At 50.3% G+C, this 24,664-nt stretch overlaps 1 protein-coding gene across 18 annotated transcripts in view; it reads left to right on the top strand.

Annotated features, from left to right (window-relative positions):
• SCRIB (scribble planar cell polarity protein) overlaps positions 1-24,664 on the top strand; it is a 238,448-nt gene that overhangs the window by 31,875 nt on the left and 181,909 nt on the right. For 17 of the 18 annotated variants that reach the window (XM_077809575.1, XM_077809561.1, XM_077809577.1 and 14 more), the window contains exons 6-16: positions 3,787-3,850; positions 5,237-5,311; positions 5,403-5,547; positions 5,788-5,906; positions 7,183-7,382; positions 16,559-16,722; positions 17,385-17,509; positions 18,688-18,813; positions 19,807-20,040; positions 20,469-20,783; positions 23,075-23,137. In XM_077809575.1, the coding sequence (XP_077665701.1) occupies positions 3,787-3,850; positions 5,237-5,311; positions 5,403-5,547; positions 5,788-5,906; positions 7,183-7,382; positions 16,559-16,722; positions 17,385-17,509; positions 18,688-18,813; positions 19,807-20,040; positions 20,469-20,783; positions 23,075-23,137 (1,630 nt within the window). The remainder of the gene's footprint in view (positions 1-3,786; positions 3,851-5,236; positions 5,312-5,402; positions 5,548-5,787; positions 5,907-7,182; positions 7,383-16,558; positions 16,723-17,384; positions 17,510-18,687; positions 18,814-19,806; positions 20,041-20,468; positions 20,784-23,074; positions 23,138-24,664) is intronic. The other variant, XM_077809562.1, reaches the window with a different exon arrangement.

Genomic DNA, 24,664 nt, shown 5'->3' with positions numbered 1-24,664 from the left:
TTGTTCGCGAAAAATACAACTGCCTTGCTTTGGAGTGGGTTGCTCCCTTCCTGTTGAAGATCTCCCTGTGCTCCTGTGTGGGAGTTTAAAAAATAATTAAAAAAAAAAGTCCAAAGGGTCACTCAGTCACTGGAGGCAGCCATGGCAAGTCTGACACAGCCATGCTGTTGTGGCTGTTAGTGTCCAAGATACCCAAAGAGATGCAAGTCACCTTCGAGGACATGCCCTTTGAGGAGAATGGAACTCTGTGGTTCCTGAAAGACCCAGGGCTACATTAAGGTCCTTAGGGACCCAGAGTACAAATCCCTATCAGTAACCCTGTAAGAATCAGCTCCAGGGGAGACAAAGAACATCATACTCTCACGGCTGGCGACTGCATACCCACCTTGGAAAAGATTTTGATATCCTAGGAGATGGCCATCCTCTGGATTTGCCACCAGCCCCACACCATCAGAGGCAGCAGGTTTGATGGGAGTGCTGAGAGCCACACTGGAGGTGATCCAAAGCCTGTTGCTGCCTTCCGAAGCTGTCTTGCCCCTGATAGTTTCCATACCTTATACCCTACTTACCCCTTTCCCATCCCTCTTCAGGGATGAGAACCTGTTAAAAGAAGTGGCCTTGTTTTGGCCTGCGTCGTTGGGGGGGTTCCTGTGAGAGACCTGTTGTCCATGAAGGACAACACAAAATATTAGAACTTTTTTCCCCCACAGAGGGCATGAGCCCAGGATCAATACCAAGCACCTTCCTTCTGCAGTGGAACCCAGGGCTTCTTTTTTATGCCTTTCCTCTGGTTCCCCTGATCCTTGGGGTGACTTCCAGAATCAAAAGGGGAAAGGCCACGATCGTTCTCATAGCTCCACACTGGCCCAGGCCTTTTTGCTGCAGATGTCCCGTTAGCTGCCAGTCTAGCTTCCAGGCTACTCATACCTGATCTCGTAACACCAGGGTGAGATAATCCATCCTGATCTGTATCTGGCGGCCTGGATGTTATATGGTTAAGTAGTACAGAGAGAGTCTTCTTTAGACAAGTCCAGGAGATCCTAATACAGAGGAGGAAGACGTCCACCAGAAGGACATCCTCATCAAAATGAGAGATTCTTGGGTTATGTGCTCAACAGGGATGTGGGTTTTGATACTGCTGTTGCTCGACAGCTTGCTGCATCTGGAACTCTCCATTAAGGTCTACATCTCAGCAATCGTGGTTTGTCATCTGTACAGTTGTGCCCTTTTCTGATGGTGTCAAAGTTCCTCAAGGCCCTGTTATGTACTTACCCTTGGGACAAGAACCTGTTCCTACCTGGGACCTGGCCCTTGCCCTTCTGAGATCCTTGAGGGGAGGCTCCATGACTGTCTATGTTCCAGCTGGGAACGAACCTTCCAGCCCAGGTAGACAGACTTGTGTTAGTGGGGCTTGAGCTAGCGCGCTAAAATTAGGTGGGTGGCTGTTGCTGCTGTGGTAGACGCTCGAGTCACCCATGGTCACCATAGAGTTTAGAGTGGGCCTGAGGTCGGGTGGCAGATTCTAGCCAGAATCTTCACCAGAGCTACAACAGCCACAGGCTCATACTAGCATGCTAAAAATAGCTCTATCTACCCGAGCTGGGAGGCTCGCCGCCATGCAGTCACCCTTTGAGCCCCTTTCAGAATTCTCCGTAGTTCATCTCATTCTGAAGATGGTCTTCCTAGTCACTATCACTTCAGCCTGGAGACTGTGCGTGCTTCAAGCACTTGTGGCTGACCCTCCCTACATGACATATCATAGGGACAAAGTGCTGCTGAGACCTCACCTTGGGTGATCTCACAATTCCATCTCACTCACTTAACCTGCCTGCTTTCTTCCTGAGACACCGCTCTTAATCAGCAGCCAAGTTGCATGTGCTGGACATTTTCAGAGCCTTACTTTACTACAGAGCCTGAATGGTTTGGTTCTCTGTGTCTCCATTTATTCTGGTTGTAGCCAACCATTCCAAGGGCCAGGCCATCTCATCGCAAAGGATAGCTAAGTGCATAACACGATGAACCTGCTACCAACTGGCAGGTACACCTCTTCCACTGCATGATAACGCTAACTCCGCCAGAGCTCTGCCTGGTTCAGAAATGTGCCAGGTTCTGAGATCTGCAAGGCAGTAATGTGTAATCCACTGATTTTTGTCAAGCGTTATGCATTGGAGTTACCTGCCAGAGCAGATGCCAAATTCCAGAGAGCAGAACTGGGGTCCCTGTTTGTTTGCAGCTGACGCTTCTCATTCCACTGGTTGAAAGGGGTGCTTCTTGCCAGTCACTTACAGTGGGATTTCACTGACACGCTTGAATAGAGAATGGTTACCCTGCAGTAAGTGTGGTTCTCTGAGATGTTATAACTGGTGTGCAACCCCCGACCGACCCTCCATCCCTGCTTTCGGAATCCTCCGCTAACACAGTCTTCAAATTGGGAGGAGTCTTAAGGAGGGTCATGGCTGCTTGACTGGGAACACGAGGAGACTCAGGGCCCATATGTGGGTAGCCCTGATGGACACTGCTATTCAAAAGATTCTGACCTCATACGCATGAGGTGCACGTGCATCCACAGTGGGATCCACGCTGACGGCAGCATCTTGAAGAACCATGGTCAGTTACTGTAGGAGAACCATTCTTCCCCTGTTTTGGTATTTTTGCAGCCTGCCCTTTCCACCAGTCATCTCTTGGCTTTCCCATGAACATGCAACCAGACTCTTAAGTCGGTTTAGGGGTCAGAGCAGCTGCCTGCACAGGAGTCTCCTTCCAGAGATGGTGAAAACTGAGCTAGCGAAACCCATCTGAAGAGAATAAAAGGGCAGAAGAGCTGCTGGGGGGCGGGGGCAGGGGAAGGAGGTTGTGCAGGTGTAAAGGAAGGAAGATCTCTGACCTGAGGGGGTGGGATAGCGACCCATGTTTTGAGAATCAGAGGATGGGATGGGGATTTAGGGCCAGGAGTCAATGCAGATTAACCTCTTAGCCATCTCACTTGGAGTAGTTTCTGTGTTGCCTCGGGCTGTGGGGCTGCTGGAGTGGAGACGCACACACCAGTGGTTCCAGGCATGTCTAGGACGAGTCCCCAGGGATGCAGGCGCTGCTCAGCTCCTGCTTTCATCCAGCCCTAGAAACTTGCCCCCAAGGTGCTGCCAGGACCTGGCTCCCAGGCAGGCTTCTTGCAAGACCATATCAAGTGAACACCTTGTCTGCTATCATCTCTTTGCTTCTTTTTCTGCAGTACAGTGCCCAGGGTGCTCCCACATCCCCTGCAGGGACAATGGGGCTCCCAGTCTTGAGGGTAGGAAACTAGAGGGCTTGCTCCCTCCGCTCTCCTGTAACTCAGCTCCTGTGGCCCCCAGCGTTTGTGTCATTTTCCCTTAGCTTTTTCCAGTTCTCTCCATCGTCCTGTTCTCAGGGCTCCACCATGGCAGAACAGACCAGCAGCAGGTCCGGACTCTGGACACTCACCTGCTCACATGTCCCTGCTCAAAGCAGGCCTGCTTGAGTTGGTGGAGGAAACACCGGCAACTCGACTTTCCTGAGGCTCCCAGAGTCACTGAGCCCAGAGCAGACAGGACCTTGTTGGCTTTGGCCACTCTGATAGGAGGTGGGGCAGAGCCCCAACTCGCCTGAGCCCCTTGGCTTGGAGGCACCATGGAAAGAGCTATCTAGACTGACTCTTTAATCTCCTGGTGCAGGGGGGATTCACAGTGATGTTGACTGGGGAGCTGGGGTCCCTGGTGCTAATCTCTCTCTCTCTCTCCTCCCCCCCCCCCACCCCCAAATGGTCTGCAGTTCGCTCTCATTCCTTGTCAAGTTAGAGCAGTTGGATCTTGGTGGCAATGACCTGGAAGTGCTGGTAGGTGAAGGGGATGGAAGGGAGGAGGTGGGATGGGAGGAGGTGGGTGGTGGTTGGGACAGTGCCCCCGTCCCCTTTGGGGATGGATGGAGGGGATCTGAAATCACAAGGAGCAGCAGGTGACTCCAGTGTGTCTGTTGCAGCCCAGTAACTGTTCCCAGCTTTCTGTTCTCTTGCTGTGTTGGCACTGTGTGTTTTCCGTTGCACATCTTGCTCCCCCCTCACATCCCATCCCCGTTTCTCTGGTGCACTCTCCCCTGCTCTCTAGCTGCCGGAGGATTTATGCCTCTCCAGTTCTGTCGCTTGCCTTTGCTGCCTCTGGCCTTTGCATCCCCATCCCAACCACCCCTTGTCATTTGCTTCAGCCCTGCTGTGCTGGCTTGCTGCTCTTCCCCTTTCTGGTTTGGCTTTGCCATTAGAGAGAGACCCCAGCAATGGCCCATGTTATTCCCCAGGAGGTATAGATACCCAGTCTTAGTATGGAGGCCCTGAGGGCTGCAGACACTGAAACCTCCATCTAGGCCCTTCTCCTTTGTGAAAGCTGGAGACTGACACAGAGTGCCTGAGTGAAACCTGGATTCAGCTGCTCTTGCGTATTTGTTTCAGCCTTTGACTGAGCTGGAATCCAGGTGTGTTCTGTAGTTTCCACAGCTGCAGAGACAGGTGCCACAGAGTGCTGCTCCAGAACTGGCTTTCCAAGGATTTAACCTCGTGGTGAAGAAAACCTCCTAAAGCGGGAGCCACATGAGGTGGTGCAGCCCTTTCTGCCAGAACCTGCAGATGACCTGCAAGAATAGTTCTGAGGCATGAACTGCTTCTCAGTGGAGCATTAACTCCTAAACCTAACTATTATTCCCAACATGTTAGTGCTGTTAATTTGTTCCATTGCTGATCATTTTAGCAGCAACATCCAGCTAATGTGTGTCCCCCTATGGATGGCTGGTGGTGGATGATGTTGGTGTAGTGGGGTGGTTGGTTAATATCAAGTCATCTCTGCCTATTCCCACAAGGAGGAAGGAGAGGGGAGATTTATTCCTTCTGAGGCGAAAGACTCTGAAGCCTTCACTCACCTCTCACCCCTCTGTGGGACCAAACAATCTCAATTATCCTCTTCTCGCCTGCTCCTGGGGACCTTTTGCAGCCAGCATGGCCAATCTAGAAACCAGCAGCATATCAGCTGATATCTTCCCCAATACCTGGTCTTCCGTGTCATGTACCCTGGCTTGCTTACTTCCCCAGCAGTCTGTGGTGAATGGCCTTGAGAAGGCGGCAGAGCTGCAGTGTCTGTCATTGCTGGATCGTGGTGATTTGGGAACAGCCTTTATTCCAGAGCAGGTGCTCTCCTGTAGCAAGGGGCTAACACTCTGCTTTCTTGTTCTGTTGCAGCCAGACACTCTGGGAGCATTACCAAACCTGCGGGAGCTCTGGCTAGACCGAAACCAGCTCTCGGCCCTGCCCCCGGTGAGTACCCACTCCATGAGTGTTGCCTTGCTGCTGTGCTCCCTACTCCATCACTCCCGTGAGCCAGGTGGTGTCTCCTTTCCCCTCCCAGGAGCTGGGGAATCTTCGGCGCTTGGTCTGTCTGGATGTGTCTGAGAACAAGCTGGAGCAGCTGCCCAGTGAGGTCAGCGGGCTGATGGCACTGACAGACCTACTGCTGTCACAGAACCTTTTGGAATGCATACCTGATGGGATTGGTAAGTGCGCTGGAACGAGGGTTATCGTGTTTGCGTGGGTACGTTATTACCCCATTGGAAAGGGAGGGAGCCCTGGATGGGAAAGTATGGGACAGGAGCAGGGACCATGTCACCCTGTGGATGGTAACAGTGAACTAAGCCCTGCTGGGAGGGTAAAGGATGGATGATTTGGCTGAGCAGTGTGGGCAGGGCCCATATCACTTTCTGGTGCAGCTCATGTTTGTCTCTCCCCGTGCTCAGGTCAGCTGAAGCAGCTTTCCATCCTAAAAGTGGATCAGAATCGGCTGGCTGCGGTGACTGAGTCGATTGGGGACTGTGAAAATCTCTCGGAGCTCATCCTGACAGAGAATGTGCTGACAGTATGTGTTCTGGCAGTCACGCCAGCCCTTATTGTGCTGCTTAGCTCAACCCCTTACTGGCGGCCCTGCTCCATGCCAGTCTGTCATCTCCTTGGGCTCTGCCCACAAGCTGCTGCTTTGGGAGTTGCAGCCAGCACCACACAGGACTCAGGGCCCTTGACCTCGACCATGGGCCATAGTCTTCAGTGAGCTGCACCTGCTGTGCTCCTCTCTGGTGATGCGAAACCACAGTCCGTCCTTGGGAGATCCCTGGATGAAGCTGATGTCATCTCATGAGTTGGCTGAAGAATCCCCTGGGCTCTCCGAAGTGGATCAGCCTGAGTCCTTCTAGCCCAGTGGCCTGTCTCAGCCAGGGCCAGCACCAGATGACTGTGTACTGGTAGGCCCCAGTCGGGGACCAGGGCCCCATTGTGCTGGGTGCTCCATACGCACATGGTAGAAAATGGTCCCCAACCCAAAGAGCTCAAAATCTTAGCACAGATGGGTAAATAACACGTGAGGGGAAGGACAAGGTGCTTCCCAAAGGCGGTGAACTCCCATCCTGAGCAGTTAGGGAATAACTTGCCCAAGGTGGAGCTGTTACCCACTCCCTATCAGTCAGACGCTGTCTTATGCCCTCAACTAGGAAGAGTTTATGTGCGTTCTGTTTTTTCCCCTCCATCCAGTGTAACAGTAGACCAGAGTAGACGGGAGCTCCCCCCACAGCCAGTGTTCCTGCCCCTCTCCCTACAGTGCCCCCTGCTGGGAGAAGCTGGGGCTGGAGTAGATGGGAGCTCCTGCCACAGCCAGTGCTCCTGCTCTGCTCCCCACAGTGCCTCGTGATGGGAGAGGCAGGGATTGTGGCTGTGATGCAGAGGGAAGTGATGATTTTCACCAGCAGTTATCAGTTGCTGAGGAATGTAGGTGTTGCTGTTCTTCCCCTTGCCATGAGATGACAGACAGCTAAACTTCTTGGCTATCTTCCTGGCTTGGCTAGCCAGGATGGGCAGGCATGCAAAACCATGCTTTGAAGTGTCCCTAGCCTCTGTTTGCCAGAAGCTGGGACTGGACAACAGGGGAAGGATCACTTGATTACCTGTTCTGTTCTTGCCCTCTGAAGCTCCTGGTGTTGGCCATTGTGTGAAGACAGGGTACTGGGCTAGATGGTCCATTGGTCTGACCCAGTGAAGCCGTTCTTATGTTCTTTCCCCTTTATTTTGCTTTGGGGTTGTGAGGCCCACTGTAGTGAAGACTCTGGCATCATGGTTTCTGTGCTGTCACTCTATCTCCCATCCAGGCCTTGCCAAAATCCCTGGGGAAGCTGACAAAGTTGACAAATTTGAATGTGGACCGGAACCGGCTAACAGCGCTTCCCTCTGAGATTGGGGGCTGTGCCAGTCTGAATGTTCTGTCCCTGCGTGACAACCGCCTGGTGCTTCTGCCTCCAGAACTTGCCAGCACCACAGAGTTGCATGTGCTGGATGTGGCAGGGAACAGGTAAGTGGTACACAGGGCCTTTACGGGGTAGCCCAGGCTTCAGGCATGCCCATCATAGAAGCCACATGGGAAGGAGGAGAACAGAGTGCAGTTTCAGACAGTTGACAAGAAGGTGTGAGTAACAGTAGGGGAAACTAGTATTGGGGAAATTAGGTTCAGGTTTTGAAATGACAACCACTCCCAGTCTTTATTCAGGCCTAATCTGATAGTGAGCAGGTCCTCAAGGAATCAATTCTGAAGCACTTAGAGGAGAGGAAAGTGATTAGGAACAGTCAGCATGGATTCACCAAGGGCAAGTCATGCCTGACTAATCTAATTGCCTTCCATGACGAGATAACTGGCTCTGTGGATGAGGGGAAAGCAGTGGATGTCTTGTTCCTTGACTTTAGCAAAACTTTTGACATGGTCTCCCACAGTATTCTTGCCAGCAAGTTAAAGAAGTATGGGCTGGATGAATGGACGATAAGGAGGATAGAAAGCTGGCTAGATTATCAACTGTCTGAAATGGGCCACTCTCATTACCACTTCAGAAGTTATTTTTCCTCCCTTGGTATCCTGCTGTTAATTGAGTTGTCTCGTTAGACTGACCTCACACTTGGTAAGGCAACTCACATCTTTTCATGTATTTATAACTGCACCTGTATTTTCCACTGCTTGCATCTGATGAAGTGGGTTCTAGCTCTCAAAAGCTTATGCCCAAATAAATTTGTTAGTCTCTAAGGTGCCACAAGGACTCCTAGAAATTAAAAGGTGCAGCTCAAAAAGTGAAATCCCTGCAAGCTGCATGGAAACTTTTTTTTAAAAACACCATAATAGAGGCTCAACTTAAATGTATACCCCCAAATTAAAAAACATAGTAAGAGAACCAAAAGAGTGCCACCGTGGCTAAACAACAAAGTAAAAGAATCAATGAGAGGCAAAAAGACATCCTTTAAAAAGTAAAGGAATACTTGTGGCACCTTAGAGACTAACCAATTTATTTGAGCATAAGCTTTCGTGAGCTACAGCTCACTTCATCGGATGCATACTGTGGAAAGTGTAGAAGATCTTATTATATACACACAAAAAGCATGAAAAAATACCTCCTCCCACCCCACTCTCCTGCTGGTAATAGCTTATCTAAAGTGATCACTCTCCTTACAATGTGTATGATAATCAAGTTGGGCCATTTCCAGCACAAATCCAGGTTTTCTCACCCCTCCTCCCCCCCCCCCCCCACACACAAACTCACTCTCCTGCTGGTAATAGCTTATCTAAAGTGACCACTCTCCTTACATTGTATTCCTTTTCTTTTTGCGAATACAGACTAACACGGCTGTTACTCTGAAACCTTTAAAAAGTGGAAGTTAAATCCTAATGAGGAAAATAAAAGGAGCATGAACTCTGGCAAATGAAGTGTAAAAATACAATTCGGAAGGCCAAAAAAAGAATTTGAGGAAGAGCTAGCCAAAGACTCAAAGTAACAGCAAATTTTTTTTAAATACATGAGAAGCAGGAAGCCTGCTAAACAACCAGTGGGGCCACTGGATGATCAAGGTGCTAAAGGAGCATTCAAGGATGATAAGGCCATTGTGGAGAAACTAAATTAATTCTTTGCATCGGTCTTCGCAGCTGAGGATGTGAGGGAGATTCCCAAACCTGAGCCATTCTTTTTGGGTGACAGATCTAAGGAACTGTCCTCAATTGAGGTGTCATTAGAGGAGGTTTTGGAACAAATTGATAAACTAAACAGTAATAAGTCACCATGACCAGATGGTATTCACCCAAGCGTTCTGAAGGAACTTAAACGTGAAATTGCAGGCCTACTAACTGTAGTCTGTAACCTATCATTTAAATCCGCTTCTGTACCAAATGGCTGGAGGACAGCTAATGTGACGCCAATTTTTAAAAAGGGCTCCGGAGGTGATACCGGCAATTACAGGCCAGTAAGGCTGACTTCAGTACCGAGCAAACTGGTTAAAACTATAATAAAGAACAAAATTGTCAGACACATAGATGAACATAATTTGTTGGGGAAGAGTCAACATAGTTTTTGTAAAGGGAAATCATGCCTCACCAATCTATTAGAATTCTTTGAGGGGGTCAACAAGAATGTGGACAAGGGGGATCCAGTGGATATAATGTACTTAGGTTTTCAGAAGGCCTTTGACAAGTCCCTCACCAAAGGCTCTTAAGCAAAGTAAGCTGTCATGGGATAAGAGGGAAGGTCCTCTCATGGATTGGAAACTGGTTAAAAGATAGGAAACAAAGGGTGGGAATAAATGGTCAGTTTTCAGAATGGAGAGAGGTAAATAGTGGTGTCCCCCAGGGATCTGTACTGGGACCAGTCCTATTCAACATATTCATAAATGATCTGGAAAAAGAGGTGAACAGTGAGGTGGCAAAATTTGCAGATGATACCAAACTACTCAAGATAGATAATTTACAGGCAGACTGTGAAGAGCTAGAAAAGGATCTCGCAAAACTGGGTGTCTGGGCAACAGAATGGCAGATGAAATTCAATGTTGATAAATGCAAAGTAATGCACATTGGAAAACATCATCCCAACTATACATATAAATTGATGGTGTCTAAATTAGCTGTTACCACTCAAGAAAGAGATCTTGGAGTCATTGTGGATAGTTCTCTGAAAACATTCACTCAATGTGCAGGGGCAATCAAAAAAGTGAACAGAACTTTGGGAATCATTAAAAAAGGGTTAGATAATAAGACAGAAAATATCATATTGCCTCTATTTAAATCCATGGTATGCCTCATCTTGAATACTGTGTGCAGATTTGGTCATCCCATCTCAAAAAAGATATATTGGAATTGGAAAAGTTTCAGAAAAGGGTAACAAAAATGTTTAGGGGTATGGAACGGCTTCCGTATGAGGAGAGATTAAATTAGACTGGGACTTTTCCCCTTGGAAAAGAGATGACTAAGGGGGGGATATGATTGAGGTCTATAAAATCATGACTGGTGTGGAGAAGATAAATAAGGAAGTGTTCTTTACTCCTCATAACACAAGAACTTAGGGGGTCACCAAATGAATCATAGAATATCAGGGTTGGAAGGGACCTCAGGAGGTCATCTAGTCCAACCCCCTGCTCAAAGCAGGACCAATTCCCAACTAAATCATCCCAGCCAGGACTTGGTCAAGCCTGACCTTAAAAACTTCTAAGGAAGGAGATTCCACCACCTCCCTAGGTAACCCATTCCAGTGCTTCACCACCCTCCTAGTGAAAAAGTTTTTCCTAATATCCAACCTAAACCTCCCCCACAGCAACTTGAGACCATTACTCCTCGTCCTGTCATCAGCTACCACTGAGAACAGTCTAGATCCATCGTCTCTGGAACCCCCTTTCACGTAGTTGAAAGCAGCTATCAAATCCCCCCTCATTCTTCTCTTCTGCAGACTAAACAATCCCAGTTCCCTCAGCTTCTCCTCATAAGTCATGTGTTCCAATCCCCTAATCATTTTTGTTGCCCTCCACTGGACTCTTTCCAATTTTTCCACATCCTTCTTGTAGTGTGGGGCCCAAAACTGGACACAGTACTCCAGGTGAGGCCTCACCAATGTCAAATAGAGGGGAACCATCACGTCCCTCAATCTGCTGGCAGTGTCCCTATTTATACATCCCAAAATGCCATTGGCCTTCTTGGCAACAAGGGCACACTGTTAACTCATATCCAACTTCTCATGCACTGTAACCCCTAGGTCCTTTTCTGCAGAACTGCTGCCGAGCCATTCGGTCCCTAGTCTGTAGCGGTGCATGAGATTCTTCCGTCCTAAGTGCAGGACTCTGCACTTGTCCTTGTTGAACCTCATCAGATTTCTTTTGGCCCAAACCTCTAATTTGTCTAGGTCCCTCTGTATCCTATCCCTCCCCTCCAGCGTATCTACCTCTCCTCCCAGTTTAGTGTACTCTGCAAACTTGCTGAGGGTGCAATCCACACTATCCTCCAGATCATTTATGAAGATATTGAACAAAACCGGCCCCAGGACCGACCCTTGGGGCACTCCACTGGATATCGGCTGCCAACTAGACACGGAGCCATTGATCACTACCCGCTGAGCCCAACAATCTAGTCAGCTTTCTATCCACCTTATCGTCCATTCATCCAGCCCATACTTCTTTAACTTACTGGCAAGAATACTGTGGGAGACCGTGTCAAAAGCTTTGCTAAAGTCAAGGAACAACACGTCCACTGCTTTCCCTTCATCCACAGAGCCAATTATCTTGTCCTAGAAGGCAATTAAATTAGTCAGGCATGACTTGCCCTTGGTGAATCCATGCTGACTGTTCCTGATCACTTTCCTCTCCTCAAAATGCTTCAGAATTGATTCCTTGAGGACCTGCTCCATGATTTTCCAGGGACTGAGGTGAGGCTGACTGGCCTGTAGTTCCCAGGATCCTCCTCCTTCCCTTTTTTAAAGATTGGCACTACATTAGCCTTTTTCCAGTCGTCCGGGACCTCCCCTGATCGCCATGAGTTTTCAAAGATAATGGCCAATGGCTCTGCAATCACAGCCGCCAACTCCTTTAGCACTCTCGGATGCAGCGCATCCGGCCTCATAGACTGGTGCTTGTCCAGCTTTTTTAAATAGTCCCGAACCACTTTCTCCACAGAGGGCTGGTCACCTCCTCCCCATGCTGTGCTGCCCAGTGCAGCAGTCTGGGAGCTGACCTTGTTCGTGAAGACAGAGGCAAAAAGAGCATTGAGTACATTAGCTTTTTCCACATCCTCTGTCACTAGATTGCCTCCCTCATTCAGTAAGGGGCCCACACTTTCCTTGACTTTCTTCTTGTTGCTACATACCTGAAGAAACCCTTCTTGTTACTCTTAATATCTCTTGCTAGCTGCAACTCCAGGTGTGATTTGGCCTTCCTGATTTCACTCCTGCTTGCCTGAGCAATATTTTTATACTCATCCCTGGTCATTTGTCCAATCTTCCACTTCTTGGAAGCTTCTTTTTTGTATTTAAGATCAGCAAGGATTTCATTGTTAAGCCAAGCCGGTCGCCTGCCATATTTACTATTCTTTGTACACATCGGGATGATTTGTTTCTGTAACCTCAATAAGGATTCTTTAAAATACAGCCAGCTCTCCTGGACTTAATGAAATTAATAGGCAGCAGGTTTAAAACTGACAAAAGGAAGCATTTCTTCACACAATGCATAGTCAACCTGTGGAACTCTTTGCCAGAGGATATTGTGAGGGCCAAGACTATAACAGGGTTCAAAAAAGAACTAGATACTTTCATGGAGGATAGGTCCATCAATGGCTGTTAGCCAAGAGGGGCAGGGATGGTGTCCCTAGCCTCTGTTTGCCAGAAGCTGAGAATGAGTGACAGAGAATCGATCACTTGATGATTCCCTGTACTGTTCATTCCCTCTGGGGCACCTGGCATTGGCCATTGTTGGAAGACAGGTTGCTGGGCTAGATGGACCTTTGGTCTGACCCAGTATGGCCATTCTCATGTTCTAAATCCCTACTCCCTGACTGACCCAGCAGCCACCTGACTCCAGCTCTTGAAGAGGCAGGACAAGAACACTGATCTCTTGTCCCCTTCTGTCCAGCTCCAGCTTCCACTGTTTTTCAGCCCTCGTATCCACTTTCTTTTCCCAAGTGTCTCACTTAGGCTGTCAGCACTCGTGGAGTGCAATGTGACCCTGTTAAAGGACAGCACGAGGGGTCAGCACCACTTAGTCTCACTAGGCACAGGAGTGTGGCAGCTTGGCTGGCCACCTTTACAGATGCCAATCTCTGTGGGTGTGGGGACCCCTTTCTCTCCAGACTGGCACAGTATCCAGAGTTTCTGTCTGGGCAGGCAGGGTCTCAGCCAGATCTCCCTTCCCTGTGCAGTAGTCCACTGGGCATTGCTGTTCGGAGCCTATGGGCAGAGGGACTTCTCTACTTCTACTTGATATTCTGCTTTTTATGCACCCAAGGATGGCAGTAGCCACAGCATTGCACTGAGAGCTCATGTTGGGGAAATTATCTATTGTGACCTCTGAATCCTTTTCTGAGTCACTGCTTTCCAAGACAGTCTCCCATCCCATAGGTATAACTGGTATTCTTGATTCTCAGCAGCATTACCTGGGATTTGGCTCCGTTTAAAATGTGTTTGGTAAGACTATGACCATTTAACCAAGTGATTCAATATTTTTCAATTCACCTCATACGAGTACTGTAGTGCAATCTCTTTATCATGAAAGTGCAACTCACAAATGTAGATTTTTTTTTGTTACATAACTGCATTCATAAACAAAACAGTGTAAAACTTTAGAGCCTACAAATCCAGTCAGTCCTCCTTCTTGTTCAGCCAATCGCTAAGACAAGTAAGTTTGTTTATGGGAGATAATGCTGCCTGCCTATTTACCATGTCACCAGAAAATGAGAACAGATGTTTGCATGACACTTTTGTAGCTGGCATTGCAAGGTATTTACGTGCCAGTTATGCATAACATTTGTATGCCCCTTCATGCTTTGGCTACCATTCCAGAGGACATGCTTCCATGCTGATGATGCTCGTTAAAAAAAACAGTGCGTTAATTAAATTTGTGACTGAACTCCTTGGGGAAGAATTGTATGTCTCCTGCTCTGTTTAACCCGCATTCTGCCATATATTTCATGTTATAGCAGTCTCGGATGATGACCCAGCATGTTGTTCGTTTTAAGAACACTTTCACTGCAGATTTGACAAAATGCAAAGAAGGTATCAATGTGAGATTTCTAAAGATAGCTACAGCACTCGACCCAAGATTTAAGGATCTGAAGTACCTTCCAAAAACTGAGAGGATTGAGGAGTGGAGCATGCTTTCAGAAGTCTTAAAAAAGCAGCACTCCAATGTGAAAACTGAAGAACTCGAATCACCAAAAAAGAAAGTCAACTTTCTGCTGGTGGCATCTGACTCAGATGATGAAAATGAATGTGTGTCAGTCTCCACTGCTTTGGATAGTTATCGAGCAGAACGATGTCCTCTGGAATGGTAGTTGAAGCATGAAGGGACATATGAATCAGTGCCATGTGAACGAATGTTCTCACTTTCAGGTGACATTGTAAACAAGAAGTGGGCAGCATTTTCTCCTGCAAATGTAAACAAACTTGTTTGAGCGATTGGCTGAAAAAGAAGTAGGACTGTGTGGACTTATAGGCTCTAAAGTTTTACATTGGTTTATTTTTGAATGCAGTTATTTTTTGTACATAATTGTACATTTGTAAGTTCAACTTTCATGATAAAGAGATTGCACTACAGTACTTGTATTAGGTTAATTGAAAAATACAATTTCTTTTGTTTTTTACAGGGCAAATGTTTGCAATCAATAAATATAATGTGAGCACTGTACCCTTTGTATTCTGTGTTGTAATTTAAATCAATATATTTGAAAATGTAGAAAATATCCAAACATGTTTGTTTAAATGGTATTTTTTTTATTATTTAACAACGCGATTAATCACGATTAATTTTTTAAATCGCTTAACAGCCCTAAAAATTGTTTTATCACCACTTCCATATATCTTTTTAACCAGGATGGCTTCTTGCCATCTGTAACTTTTTTTATGTCTGTAAAAGTGTGATTTTTAGGGTATGGAATAGCATGTCCTTGAACAATTCTCAGTTTTTGTTAACACTTCCCACTTAAATTCCCAGTCAGCCAATAGTTCCTTTAAGCTTTAGAAAATTGGCCCTTTTAAAGTTCCAAATATACATATTCCTGGTTGGTACCATGTTCTGTTAGATCATGACCTGGCTATATTTACCTTGCACTGTCTGGTACTCTGAGTGCTGTTGTAACACACAATGAGAACAAGTGACAGCGACCATAGAGTCTCTGCAGGCTCGGGGTCAGAGTGGAATTTCTGCTGTCTGCTTTCCGGCTTTACAGCAAAATCCTGCACCTTGAAAGGGATTTGATGGGTACCAGAGCTTCGAGATGCCACTTTTTCCTCCTCTGTTAGAGCAGCCCGTTGTCATGTTGCATGATGACGAAGGCTGAGAGTTTGTCATGGATTCCATGACTTTGTGGGATCTTTGTGACTTCTGCAGAGCCAGTGCAGTTGCCCTGGGGGCCTCCTGAGTAGCTCAGGCAGCCCCTGGGCCAGCCACACTAGCTGTTGCTGGGGCAGTCTTGGGCCACCATGTCCCCCTTCCTCAGCAGCAGCAGGAGTTTGGGTATGGGAGGGGGCTCAGGTCGGGAGGTTGGGTTGAGGGCTCTGGGCGGCGCTTACTTTGGGGGGGCTCCCCAGAAGCAGTGACATGTTCCTCCCTCAGCTCCTAAGCAGAGGCATGGGCAAGCGGCTCTGCATGCTGCCTCTGCCCACAGGTGCTGCTCCTACATCTTCCATTCGCTGCAGTTCCCTGGTGTAGCTGGCGCTCGGGGGCAGCGTGCAGAGCTTCCTGGCTGTGCCTCTGCATAGGAGCCGCGGGAGGGACATGTCGCTGTTTCCAGGGAGTTGCGTGGAGCCGAGTAGGGAGCCTACCAGCACTGCCAACACCCCCCTTTCCTCCCCCGCCCTCCCCGAGTATCAGCGGGGGTCTGGGCTCCCCCCCGAGAGCACCCGTGGTCCCCTCTAGGCTGCCCTCTTCCCCCAAGATTTAGTCAGGGATATATAGTACAAGTCATGGACAGGTCATAGGTCATGAATTTTTGTTTACTGCCTTTGACCTGTCCATGACTTTTACTAAAAAATAACCATGATTAAAACATAGTCTTAAGTATGATCTCCTGGCACTGCCTGATTGGAGTCCTGCAGCGGGAAGTGCATAGGTCTTGGATTGGTTAGACGCTCTGCTTGTCAGGAGTTTTCAGGAACTTGATTGGCCCGGGGCAGAGTCTCCTTTTCCCTTGTGCAGATCAATGGGGTTTCCTTCCCATTTTCCAGACAAACTCCACATGCAGGCTGGGAGTGAGCCCTGGGTGGTTAGAATACAAGTGCCCCTCTTTTACCCACAGTCATAGAGCTGACAGTGTGGTGGTGGAAGGCTGTGGGAGGACAGTTATACTGCAGAACAGTCTGGCAAGAGCTGCGTGGAGTCTCCATCATGAGAGAGATTCAACCCCTGGGGAGAGAGGCCCTGCCTCAGGGTTTGTTCCATCCTAACGTGATGCAAGTGGAGGAATTCAAGGGTCCAGTGGATGTTCCTTCTAAGCTAATGGGGGTCTCATCAGCCATTTTTCTCATACAGGCTGCAGAATTTGCCCTTTGCCCTGACAAATCTCAACCTGAAGGCCCTGTGGCTTGCAGAGAACCAGTCCCAGCCCATGCTGAAATTCCAGACAGAAGATGATAAGACGGGCGAAAAGGTTCTCACCTGTTACCTGCTGCCCCAGCAGCCGTCTCCCAGTCTAGGTAAGATGCCCCATGTGAGTGCTTCTCCATGGTGCCTTGCCTCCTCTGGAGAATAGGGAGACAGTCCTGTGGAGAAGGGCTGTCCTTTCTCTTCTCTCTGAGATGTGAGGCCAAGATTCCATTGTTGCCCTCTCCCCTGGTGTGTGTCTCTCGGTTCCTGTTCCCAGATGTCTCCTCTTCACCGCCCTTGGACTAGTCTCTGTTCATGTGGTTATTGCGGTTGATGTAACAGGCCTGGGCTCCCAGCTGGTGACATGGGGGATCTCCCCAAGTTGGAGAATGCTAAAGCTGTGAAACTGCCTCTTCAGCAGGTGGCATCAGCTCCCTTTAGCTAACCATTCCCTTTTGCTGCTGAACCAGAGGCTGCTCTGTCTGCTCTGTGCTATACAAGCATCACAGCTTCCTCTCTTCCTACCCAGCGCTGGAGCTGGATCCTTCAAGGCCCCTTGTAGAGGTTGCCAAGTGTCATGCAACCCTGTCAGGGACCACTGAAGGGGTGACAGGACCCTGGCAACAGTTCTCTCTCTAAAGCCCCTGCCGCTTGGTGGCTATGGGGGGGCTCTCTGATAGAGATGGCCTTGTCAGTAGGAAGTGTGTCTCACCCAGGCCCCAAATCCTCGTCGCTCAGGAGCCGGCTCTCTCTTTATCCTCTTTCTCTGCAGAGAATCTCCTGCAGAACAGCGTGGATGAAAGTTGGACAGACACCAACTTGAACCGGGTCAGTGTGATTCAGTTTTTGGACGAGCCCAAAGCTGATGATGACGAGGAGGCTGGAGCTGAGAAGAGAGTAAGAGAAACAGGCATGGTGGGTTGTTCAGGGCCTTGCCAGCTTCCTATGGAAATGTGTTCTGGAGACTTCTGCAGGGCAAGGAGCAATGTGTCTGCCCAGAGCTGCCTCTCCCTCCCCAAGGGATATGGTATGGGGTGTGGTATGAGCTGCATCTTCTCCAGCCCTTGTGTCCCAGAGTGGGGACACCATCCAGGCTCAGGGGAACTAGTCTCTGTGCCAGGTCGTCCACTCCAGAGACATGTACAGCATGAGGGCTTGCAGGCGTAAGAGCAGCAGCTGCCAATAAGGGGCCTGTAGAGGGTTGCATTCCGGACACCTGTATATGAGGAATAGAACTGTTGCTACTAACTCACTTCAAAAAGGTTCACCAAATAGTCATCCCATGGCAGTGGCTTTCAGTCCCTGCAGTCCCACTGCACTGCTCCCAGTCCTCAGCCTCTTGATCTGGACAGACAGTCCCCCTGACTTGGGAACTAATGCACTGGAGGGGAAAACCCTGTATCCCATGACAGTGTTTCAGTCATTCAGCTTTTACAGCCCTAGGTGAAGTCACAGAGAAACATGGCCAGTTATTTTACTCCAAACTCTAGAGTGGTGAGGCATGGTGGAGGCCACAGCGACCTGTCTGTGATGCTAGAGCATCCAGCAGGAGTTCTGACTTTAGCAGAGGGAGAGTCATTGGTCTGGAATCTAGCCCTTTGTAATAAAAAGAGGTTAGAGCAAGTCCCGGTGCTGGGCCTGCTCTGGGAGTCCCTAGGGCCTTCAGCCCCATGAGTGTTTGTGGTTTTCTACCACCATGTTCTATTGTTTGAAATGCTGTTCTCTTGCCTGTTGCTTTGGGACAGATCCACTCAATAAGTGCCATTGGCACTGCTGAGATGCAGGAGACTGTAGCATGCACTAAAGGAATACCAGAGAGATTAAGGGGAATCTACCTGTATTCTCCCCTCAGGGCTCCTGCTCACCATAGCACAGAATTAGAGGTGGGGGGCAGTATTCAGCCCAGTGGCAGTGAGGTGGGGCATAGTTGAGGCTGCATCTCCCCCTGGGTTGGGGCCAGCTCCAGGTTTGGCATTCTTTGTTGGCAAAGTGTGAGGATAAGCTGATGTGCAGTCAAAAGGTCCAGAGGCTCTGTGCACTGGCTCATCTGCTCTGATGCTCTCTTTCCCTGGCAGGGCCTGCAGCGCAGAGCAACTCCTCACCCTAGTGAGCTGAAGGTCATGAAGAAAGTGATCGAAGTTCGGCGCAATGAGGTATATTCTGCGAAGCCTGATGTGGACCTGGATTCTCCAAACTCAGAGGTGAGTGCTCCCCGCACAGAGAGCGGGACCAGACCAGAAAGTTGCAGAGCTCTCTGGCATGCACCTTTAATTGCACCAGCTGAGCACTAGTTGACCCCTGCAGAGATCAGAGCCAGTAGTGTGGGAGCTCTGGAGTTGGGGCTTTATTGGATTGACAGTGCGGGGGGTGGTGCAGCATTTTTCTGCGGTGGGGCAGCAATGTCTGCAGGCTTGGCCAAAGGAGAGAATTGTTAGGAGGCACTGAAAGGAAGAGCACGTGGAATCCTGGTGCACTGACGTAGTGTGGGAGTCCCATGCAGAGGGGGCAGCAAGAGAGGGACAAGGAAAAAAGTGGGCATGAAAACTGGCACCATTGGCATAGTATGAGGAAGGCCAAAGGAGGTCAGCTTGCATGTGGGCTGGGCCAAGGCAGAGCAGGACCTTGACAGCCTGTGTGCAAAGTGATGCATTCTTAGGGCAGTTTTGGGCACAGGACTTGGCATCAGGCAACTCGGGAGTTGCCCCTGGCTCTGACCCTGACTGGATTGCTCTGTGACCTTTGTGTGAATCACTGCCCTTCTGAGTCATTCTGTCTGTGTTCCTTTGTCCTGGGGATAATGCGGCCCCCTCAGCGGGGAAGGAGCCGTAGTAATACGCTTGTAATGGCTTTCCCTTCACTCCATTCAGAGAGCTCCCAGTCGTACCCTGGTCATCCCCAAATGAGTGACAATGCACTGTTCTGCAGCTGCTAGCTGCTGAGTTCCCTACCGAAGCCTTGCCTCCCAGGTGTAACACTGGTGACCGCACTCTGTGCTGATAAGTACCAGGCTGGCTGTGCCACGAGTTGGGATGGAGTGAGCTGGGGAGTGGCACAGATGAGGCCGGGCAGCCCACTGAAGCAGTTGGGATCCTGCTGGGCCAGGGTCTGCAGCACTCGGTGTTGGTCCCATTCCACCTTTCTGTGTGCCCCTTTGGCTTTTGCCTCAGTTCTCACTGCCTGTCCCTCTCCCACAGGAGAAGAGGCTGAGTGCCATGTCCAATCGCAGCGAGGACTCGCATGTCTCCAACAGCACTGTCTCTGCCAACTTCAGGGAGGAAGAGGAGGAGGGGGGAGGGGGAGACAGGCTGAATGGGCAAGTGCCCAAAACACAGGAGCTGGAGAATGAGGCGAAGTCTGGAGCTGAAGAAGAGCAAGAGGTGGAGGCAGTGGCTGGTCAAGAGGAGGAGCTGGAAGTGGAGTACAATGAGGTAGGAGCTGCTCTGGGTTGTTTTGTGGAGGATCCTGATGGGGCCTGTCTGGAGATCTCCCAGAGGCAGAGCAGCAGGGAGATGTCTGGAGGCATGGATGGGAATGGGAGGTGGGATAGAACCTGAATGTTTGCAGAGCAGGTGGGCACAGGCAGAGGCCATGGAAGTCAGGTATGGGTGGAAGGTCAGGGGAACAGGGGTGCTGGCAGGGTTGTGGAGCTGAGTGTGGTGGAAGCTGCTCTGGATGTTGCTCCTGGACCTGCCCTGAACAGTGTCAGAAGAGCAGCCCTTGGTCTGTTCCTCCGGCCTGTGTGCAGGGCCCAGCCCTGATTAGGTTGGCATTGCAGACCAGCAGCTGTCAATCCTTTGCCCCCAGGTCCAGCTGTTGTCTGAGGCTCACAGCCATTCATGGGTCTTTGTCATTGTAGCCCACAGTGCATTTTGCTGAGGACACTCTGATCCGGAGCGAGGATGAGGAAGAGGATGAAGACCGCCCGTTCCCAGTGGAGAAGCAGCGGCTGATCCGCAAGGACACACCGCACTATAAGAAACACTTTAAGATCACCAAGCTGCCCAAGCCAGAGGCAGTGGTGGCGCTCCTGCAGGGGCTGAACAGTGATAGGGTCCCTGAGGAGGAGGAGCTGGTGGGCTGCAATAACAATGCAGAGCCTGAGGAGCAGGAGGAGGCCTGGGACAAGGACGATATGAAGAACGGAGCCTTGTCCACGCAGCCGTCAGTCAAGGTAGGGCCTTGGGGGGTGCTGCACAGGCTGGGAACTCCCTGCTGCTCTCTGGGCTGCCTTTCTGCCTATCCAGCTGCTGGGAGGCAGAGGGTGGGTATCCAGAGCCCCGAAATGGCAGTACTTTGAGCTGCCAAGCCCACATGGTGCTGAAGAGAAAACCTGAGAAGAGAGACTTCAGGAGACACTGTGCTGTGGGTGGAAGAGCTGGGCTTGTCTTGGGGTCAGTGCTGCTGGTTTGTAACCTTGCCAGCTTCCCAGACTCTCCTCCCTGTCTTCCGTCCAGACAGTATGTCTCACCCATTGCTGTAGGATGTGTTCCATGCTGTGAGAGTCATCCTCGTCCCCCAACCTGAGACAGGTTTTCTCCTCCCAGCTCTGTGGGTGCTGCTTCTCTTCTGCACTGGGGTGAGCTCTCTTTCTGGGCAGATCTGTCATACTTGCTCTGGGTGCCGGCTCCCAGCCTGTTGCACAGAAGTGCCCCCTGTGGGAGGAATGGGTAGTGGCTGCAGAGTAACACATTGGTCTCCCTTGTCCTGAGGAGCTGTGCTACTCCCGAGTCTTCAGGGTGGGGATGCATTCGAGTGGCACAAGCACTGTGTGCACTAGGAGAATTGTACTCTGCATTCACTTCACACAGCAGGCCCAGTGCTGCCCTGAGGGCACTGCCCTACCACGTACCATGGGAACCTGGGGCCAGGGAGCACCATCCTGCTCATGTTTGCCCCGCCAGCAGTTGGAGAGGTGGGAGGGTATCTGCCCAGCTCTGAGTGGAGCTAACACGCTTGGGCAGGCACTTACGGGAACATTTGTCGAGAGAATGGTGTTCATGGGTTATCATGGAGATGTGTTGGTGTGTGGCTAATGAGGTAACTGGGATGATCTGTGGTGTCAGCTGGAAGTGGGTTTGGAGTTGGTGGCTATGTTGTAAGGCATATCAAGCTGGGAGAGAATTAGGGTTATGATGTGGTGTAGTCTCCATTGTGGAATTGCCGTGCCCCCTCCCCCCCAAGCTGTGCCTTGGAGCTGGTATAAGGTGCTGGGTTGAAGCTTATGGTCCTATTCAGGCTAGGAGGCCCTCTGTCTCCTGTGGGGCTGGAGAGGCTCCCTGACCAAAGTGAGGGAGGTTTTCATGCACTCAGCATCTTTGGTTGATGTTGGGGCCTCCCTTTTTGCCTGCTCCCCTGGGGCTGCCGTGGTACCCAGCACACAGGCCCCTTGCCATGTGAGACGCTCCGAGCTGAAAACGAGAGATGTGTATCAGGAGTGTGCAAAGCTGGCTCTGGCCCTCCCTGCCTCAGAGTTCAGTTGTTACCTGGAAAATGGCCTGGACCAAGAAGGCTTCTTCCAGCCTGGCACCGTGGGCTTAGGGCCCACTCCTGTAGGTAAAGCCCAATGAAGATCATGCAGGCACCAGTGCCACAGCTTCTGCATCTCCCCATGGTCAGATCTGTGCTGCTGATGGTTGCAAGGCCTCTACTAGGAGCTGCCCTTCTCAAGCGATTGGGGCAGACGCCTTTTCCAGCAAGGCAGACTTGCAGGCCTGACCTCTTCTCTGAGCTTCTCTCCTGGAGTGGGGATGTGAGTGCTGTGTCCATGGGGAACTGCAGGAGGGGTGGGGGTGTGTGCGTGTGTTGGACAGGCAGAGAGGAGGCAGGGCAGTGTGGAGGTGGGAGTGAATCATGACTTAGAGTTTCTGGCATGAAAACTGGTGCCCTAGGGAAATCCCGAGGGGTCTCGTACTAGAGGTCTCCTGTGTACTGATGATGGACGTGGGAGCAGGACACTTGTGGCCTTTGGCAGGAAGGGCTGTTGTGCTGGAGCCTTTTCTCCAGGAGGGTGGCATGGTGAGATTGTGGGGTAGCCTCTGTCCCCTGTGTGCAGCAGCTGGGTGGTGCTACAGGGCCCTTCTCTCCTCTCTTCTGTATCATTCAATCCTTCATTCTTCCTGGATGGGGCACAACAGGGTTCATAATGGCAAGTAATGTTCAGCTCGTGAGGCTGGAGTTCAGATCCTAAGTGCCAAGCACAAACAATGTGGTCCCAGGGCATGGAGTTCTATGAGTCTGGCCTAGCAGGATTGGCATTCTCAGTGCTCTGACCACAGGGGAGGTGGCCCTGTCTGGTGCTCTGTGTGGTGAGTGGTGTGGGAGAGGAGATCTATCCCCATGCTGTGTGGCAGGGCCTGTCTCTCAGCGGTGTGCAGTCGGGTGGTGGTGGTGGTGGTAATGGTGGTGGGTTTGGTTTTTGCTCCACTAATCCGCATGCCTCTTTGCTGGTTCCTGTCCTAACAGGGGGTGTCGTTTGATCAAGCCAATAATCTGCTGATTGAGCCTGCTCGCATTGAGGAGGAAGAGGTCTGTACCATTCCTGCTGTTCTCTCTCTGCCAGAAATCATCCCACCTGCTTGATTTGCTTCCCAGTCTGAGTCATTGTTGCAGGGGGAATTCTGCTCTGTCTGGGACAAGTGGCTTCTGGACCTGACAAATAACAAATGCACAATGATTGTTTCTTCCCCATCTTTCCCCTCCTTCCCTGCCTTTCCATAACTGAGGTGAGAATGGCTGCAGCAGATCTGGGGAGAGGTGGGAGACATTTAGGAACCCTGTGCAGGTTGAGAGTTCAATCCCTGCTTGCACTGAGGAAGAGGGGAGCCAGTCAGGCGCGTGGGGAGCGGGAGAGCAAGAAGCACCCCTTTTGTGAAGGGGGTTTTAAGGCAGCAGCGAAATCTGTTGGAGGTGGTGTCTGAGCACAAGGGCTTGGAATGACTGCTTGTACCCTACGGTGAGGCTGTAACTCAGGAGCCTGTGTGGTGCAGTAGGTGTGGGGATTGGAGCAAGTGTCTCCCAGCCCAAGTGACCGTGTGGTCCAGTGACTCATTCTCAGGGCAGTTTAAGGGAAGCTCTCAAAAGCACTATGGAAATGTCCTCTCTTCTTCTGCCCCTCTTCAGGACTTTGTGATGTTTCAAAGGAGATTCTGAAAGCAGCTGTAAGAGTCACTTTTGCAGCAGGTGACAGCAGGGGGATATTTTCTCTGCCTTCCAAACTCACTGGAATTTTCCAGAGCCCCATCTGTGTCACAGATCAAGCTTCTGCCTCTCGCTACCAGGGTTCACTCTGTCTATGTACTTTCTGACCGTTACCATATTCTGAGTGGGCTTGTCCTGTTCCTTGAGTCCAGGGGAGTCTCACCCTCTCACTGCCACTCTGCAGTGGAGCCAGCTCCGCGGCTGGGAAGGAGGAGGTTTCTTCTTGATTTTCCAGGTGACGTACGCAGCCTCTGCTGTTGGAATGTCTCCTGCCATCAGCCCTATTGCTCCATTCCCACTCAGGGGGCACTTTGGTCTGGTGGGAGCTGGCAGAGTACAGAAATGAGATGGGTGCCATCTGAACTACTGACAGCCAGACCATGTTGTCAGCACTGAATGCTCGCACCCAGAATGCTTCAGCTGTAATGATGATCTCTGCATCTCGTCTAGCATGTGCCATGCCAAGCCCCCAAGAGCTGGGTGCTGTACCAGACTCCTGGCATTGCTGCTGATGCAAGAGTGTGTCCTTGAACTTCCCTGTCTGCTCCCTCCCCTGTGCTTGATAGCCAGGCCTCTCCATCTGGTACAGGAGCAGGAGTTTCTTGGAGCGGAGTGAGGAAAGGTCTGCTCTTTCTGTGGAAATGTTGGAGAGATGTTGGCCTGGGGAAGAATGCAGGCTCGATGATTCTGAGCAGTTCTCTCTATGTATCCCAAGAATGTCTCCATGGCTCTGGAGTGCTGAAGGACATTCACATCAGATGAGGAAGCTCTGACAATACATCCTTCCCTGTCACTCAGGTATGTTTACACTGTGATAAAAGACTTGCAGCACAGCCATGGCTGGCTTGGGTCAGC

The sequence above is a fragment of the Eretmochelys imbricata genome, chromosome 2 (genome assembly GCF_965152235.1).
Source record: "Eretmochelys imbricata isolate rEreImb1 chromosome 2, rEreImb1.hap1, whole genome shotgun sequence".
Taxonomy (NCBI): domain Eukaryota; kingdom Metazoa; phylum Chordata; order Testudines; family Cheloniidae; genus Eretmochelys; species Eretmochelys imbricata.
The sequence above is the reverse complement of the archived record's forward strand: the minus strand, read 5'-3'. Positions and strand labels throughout refer to the sequence as shown.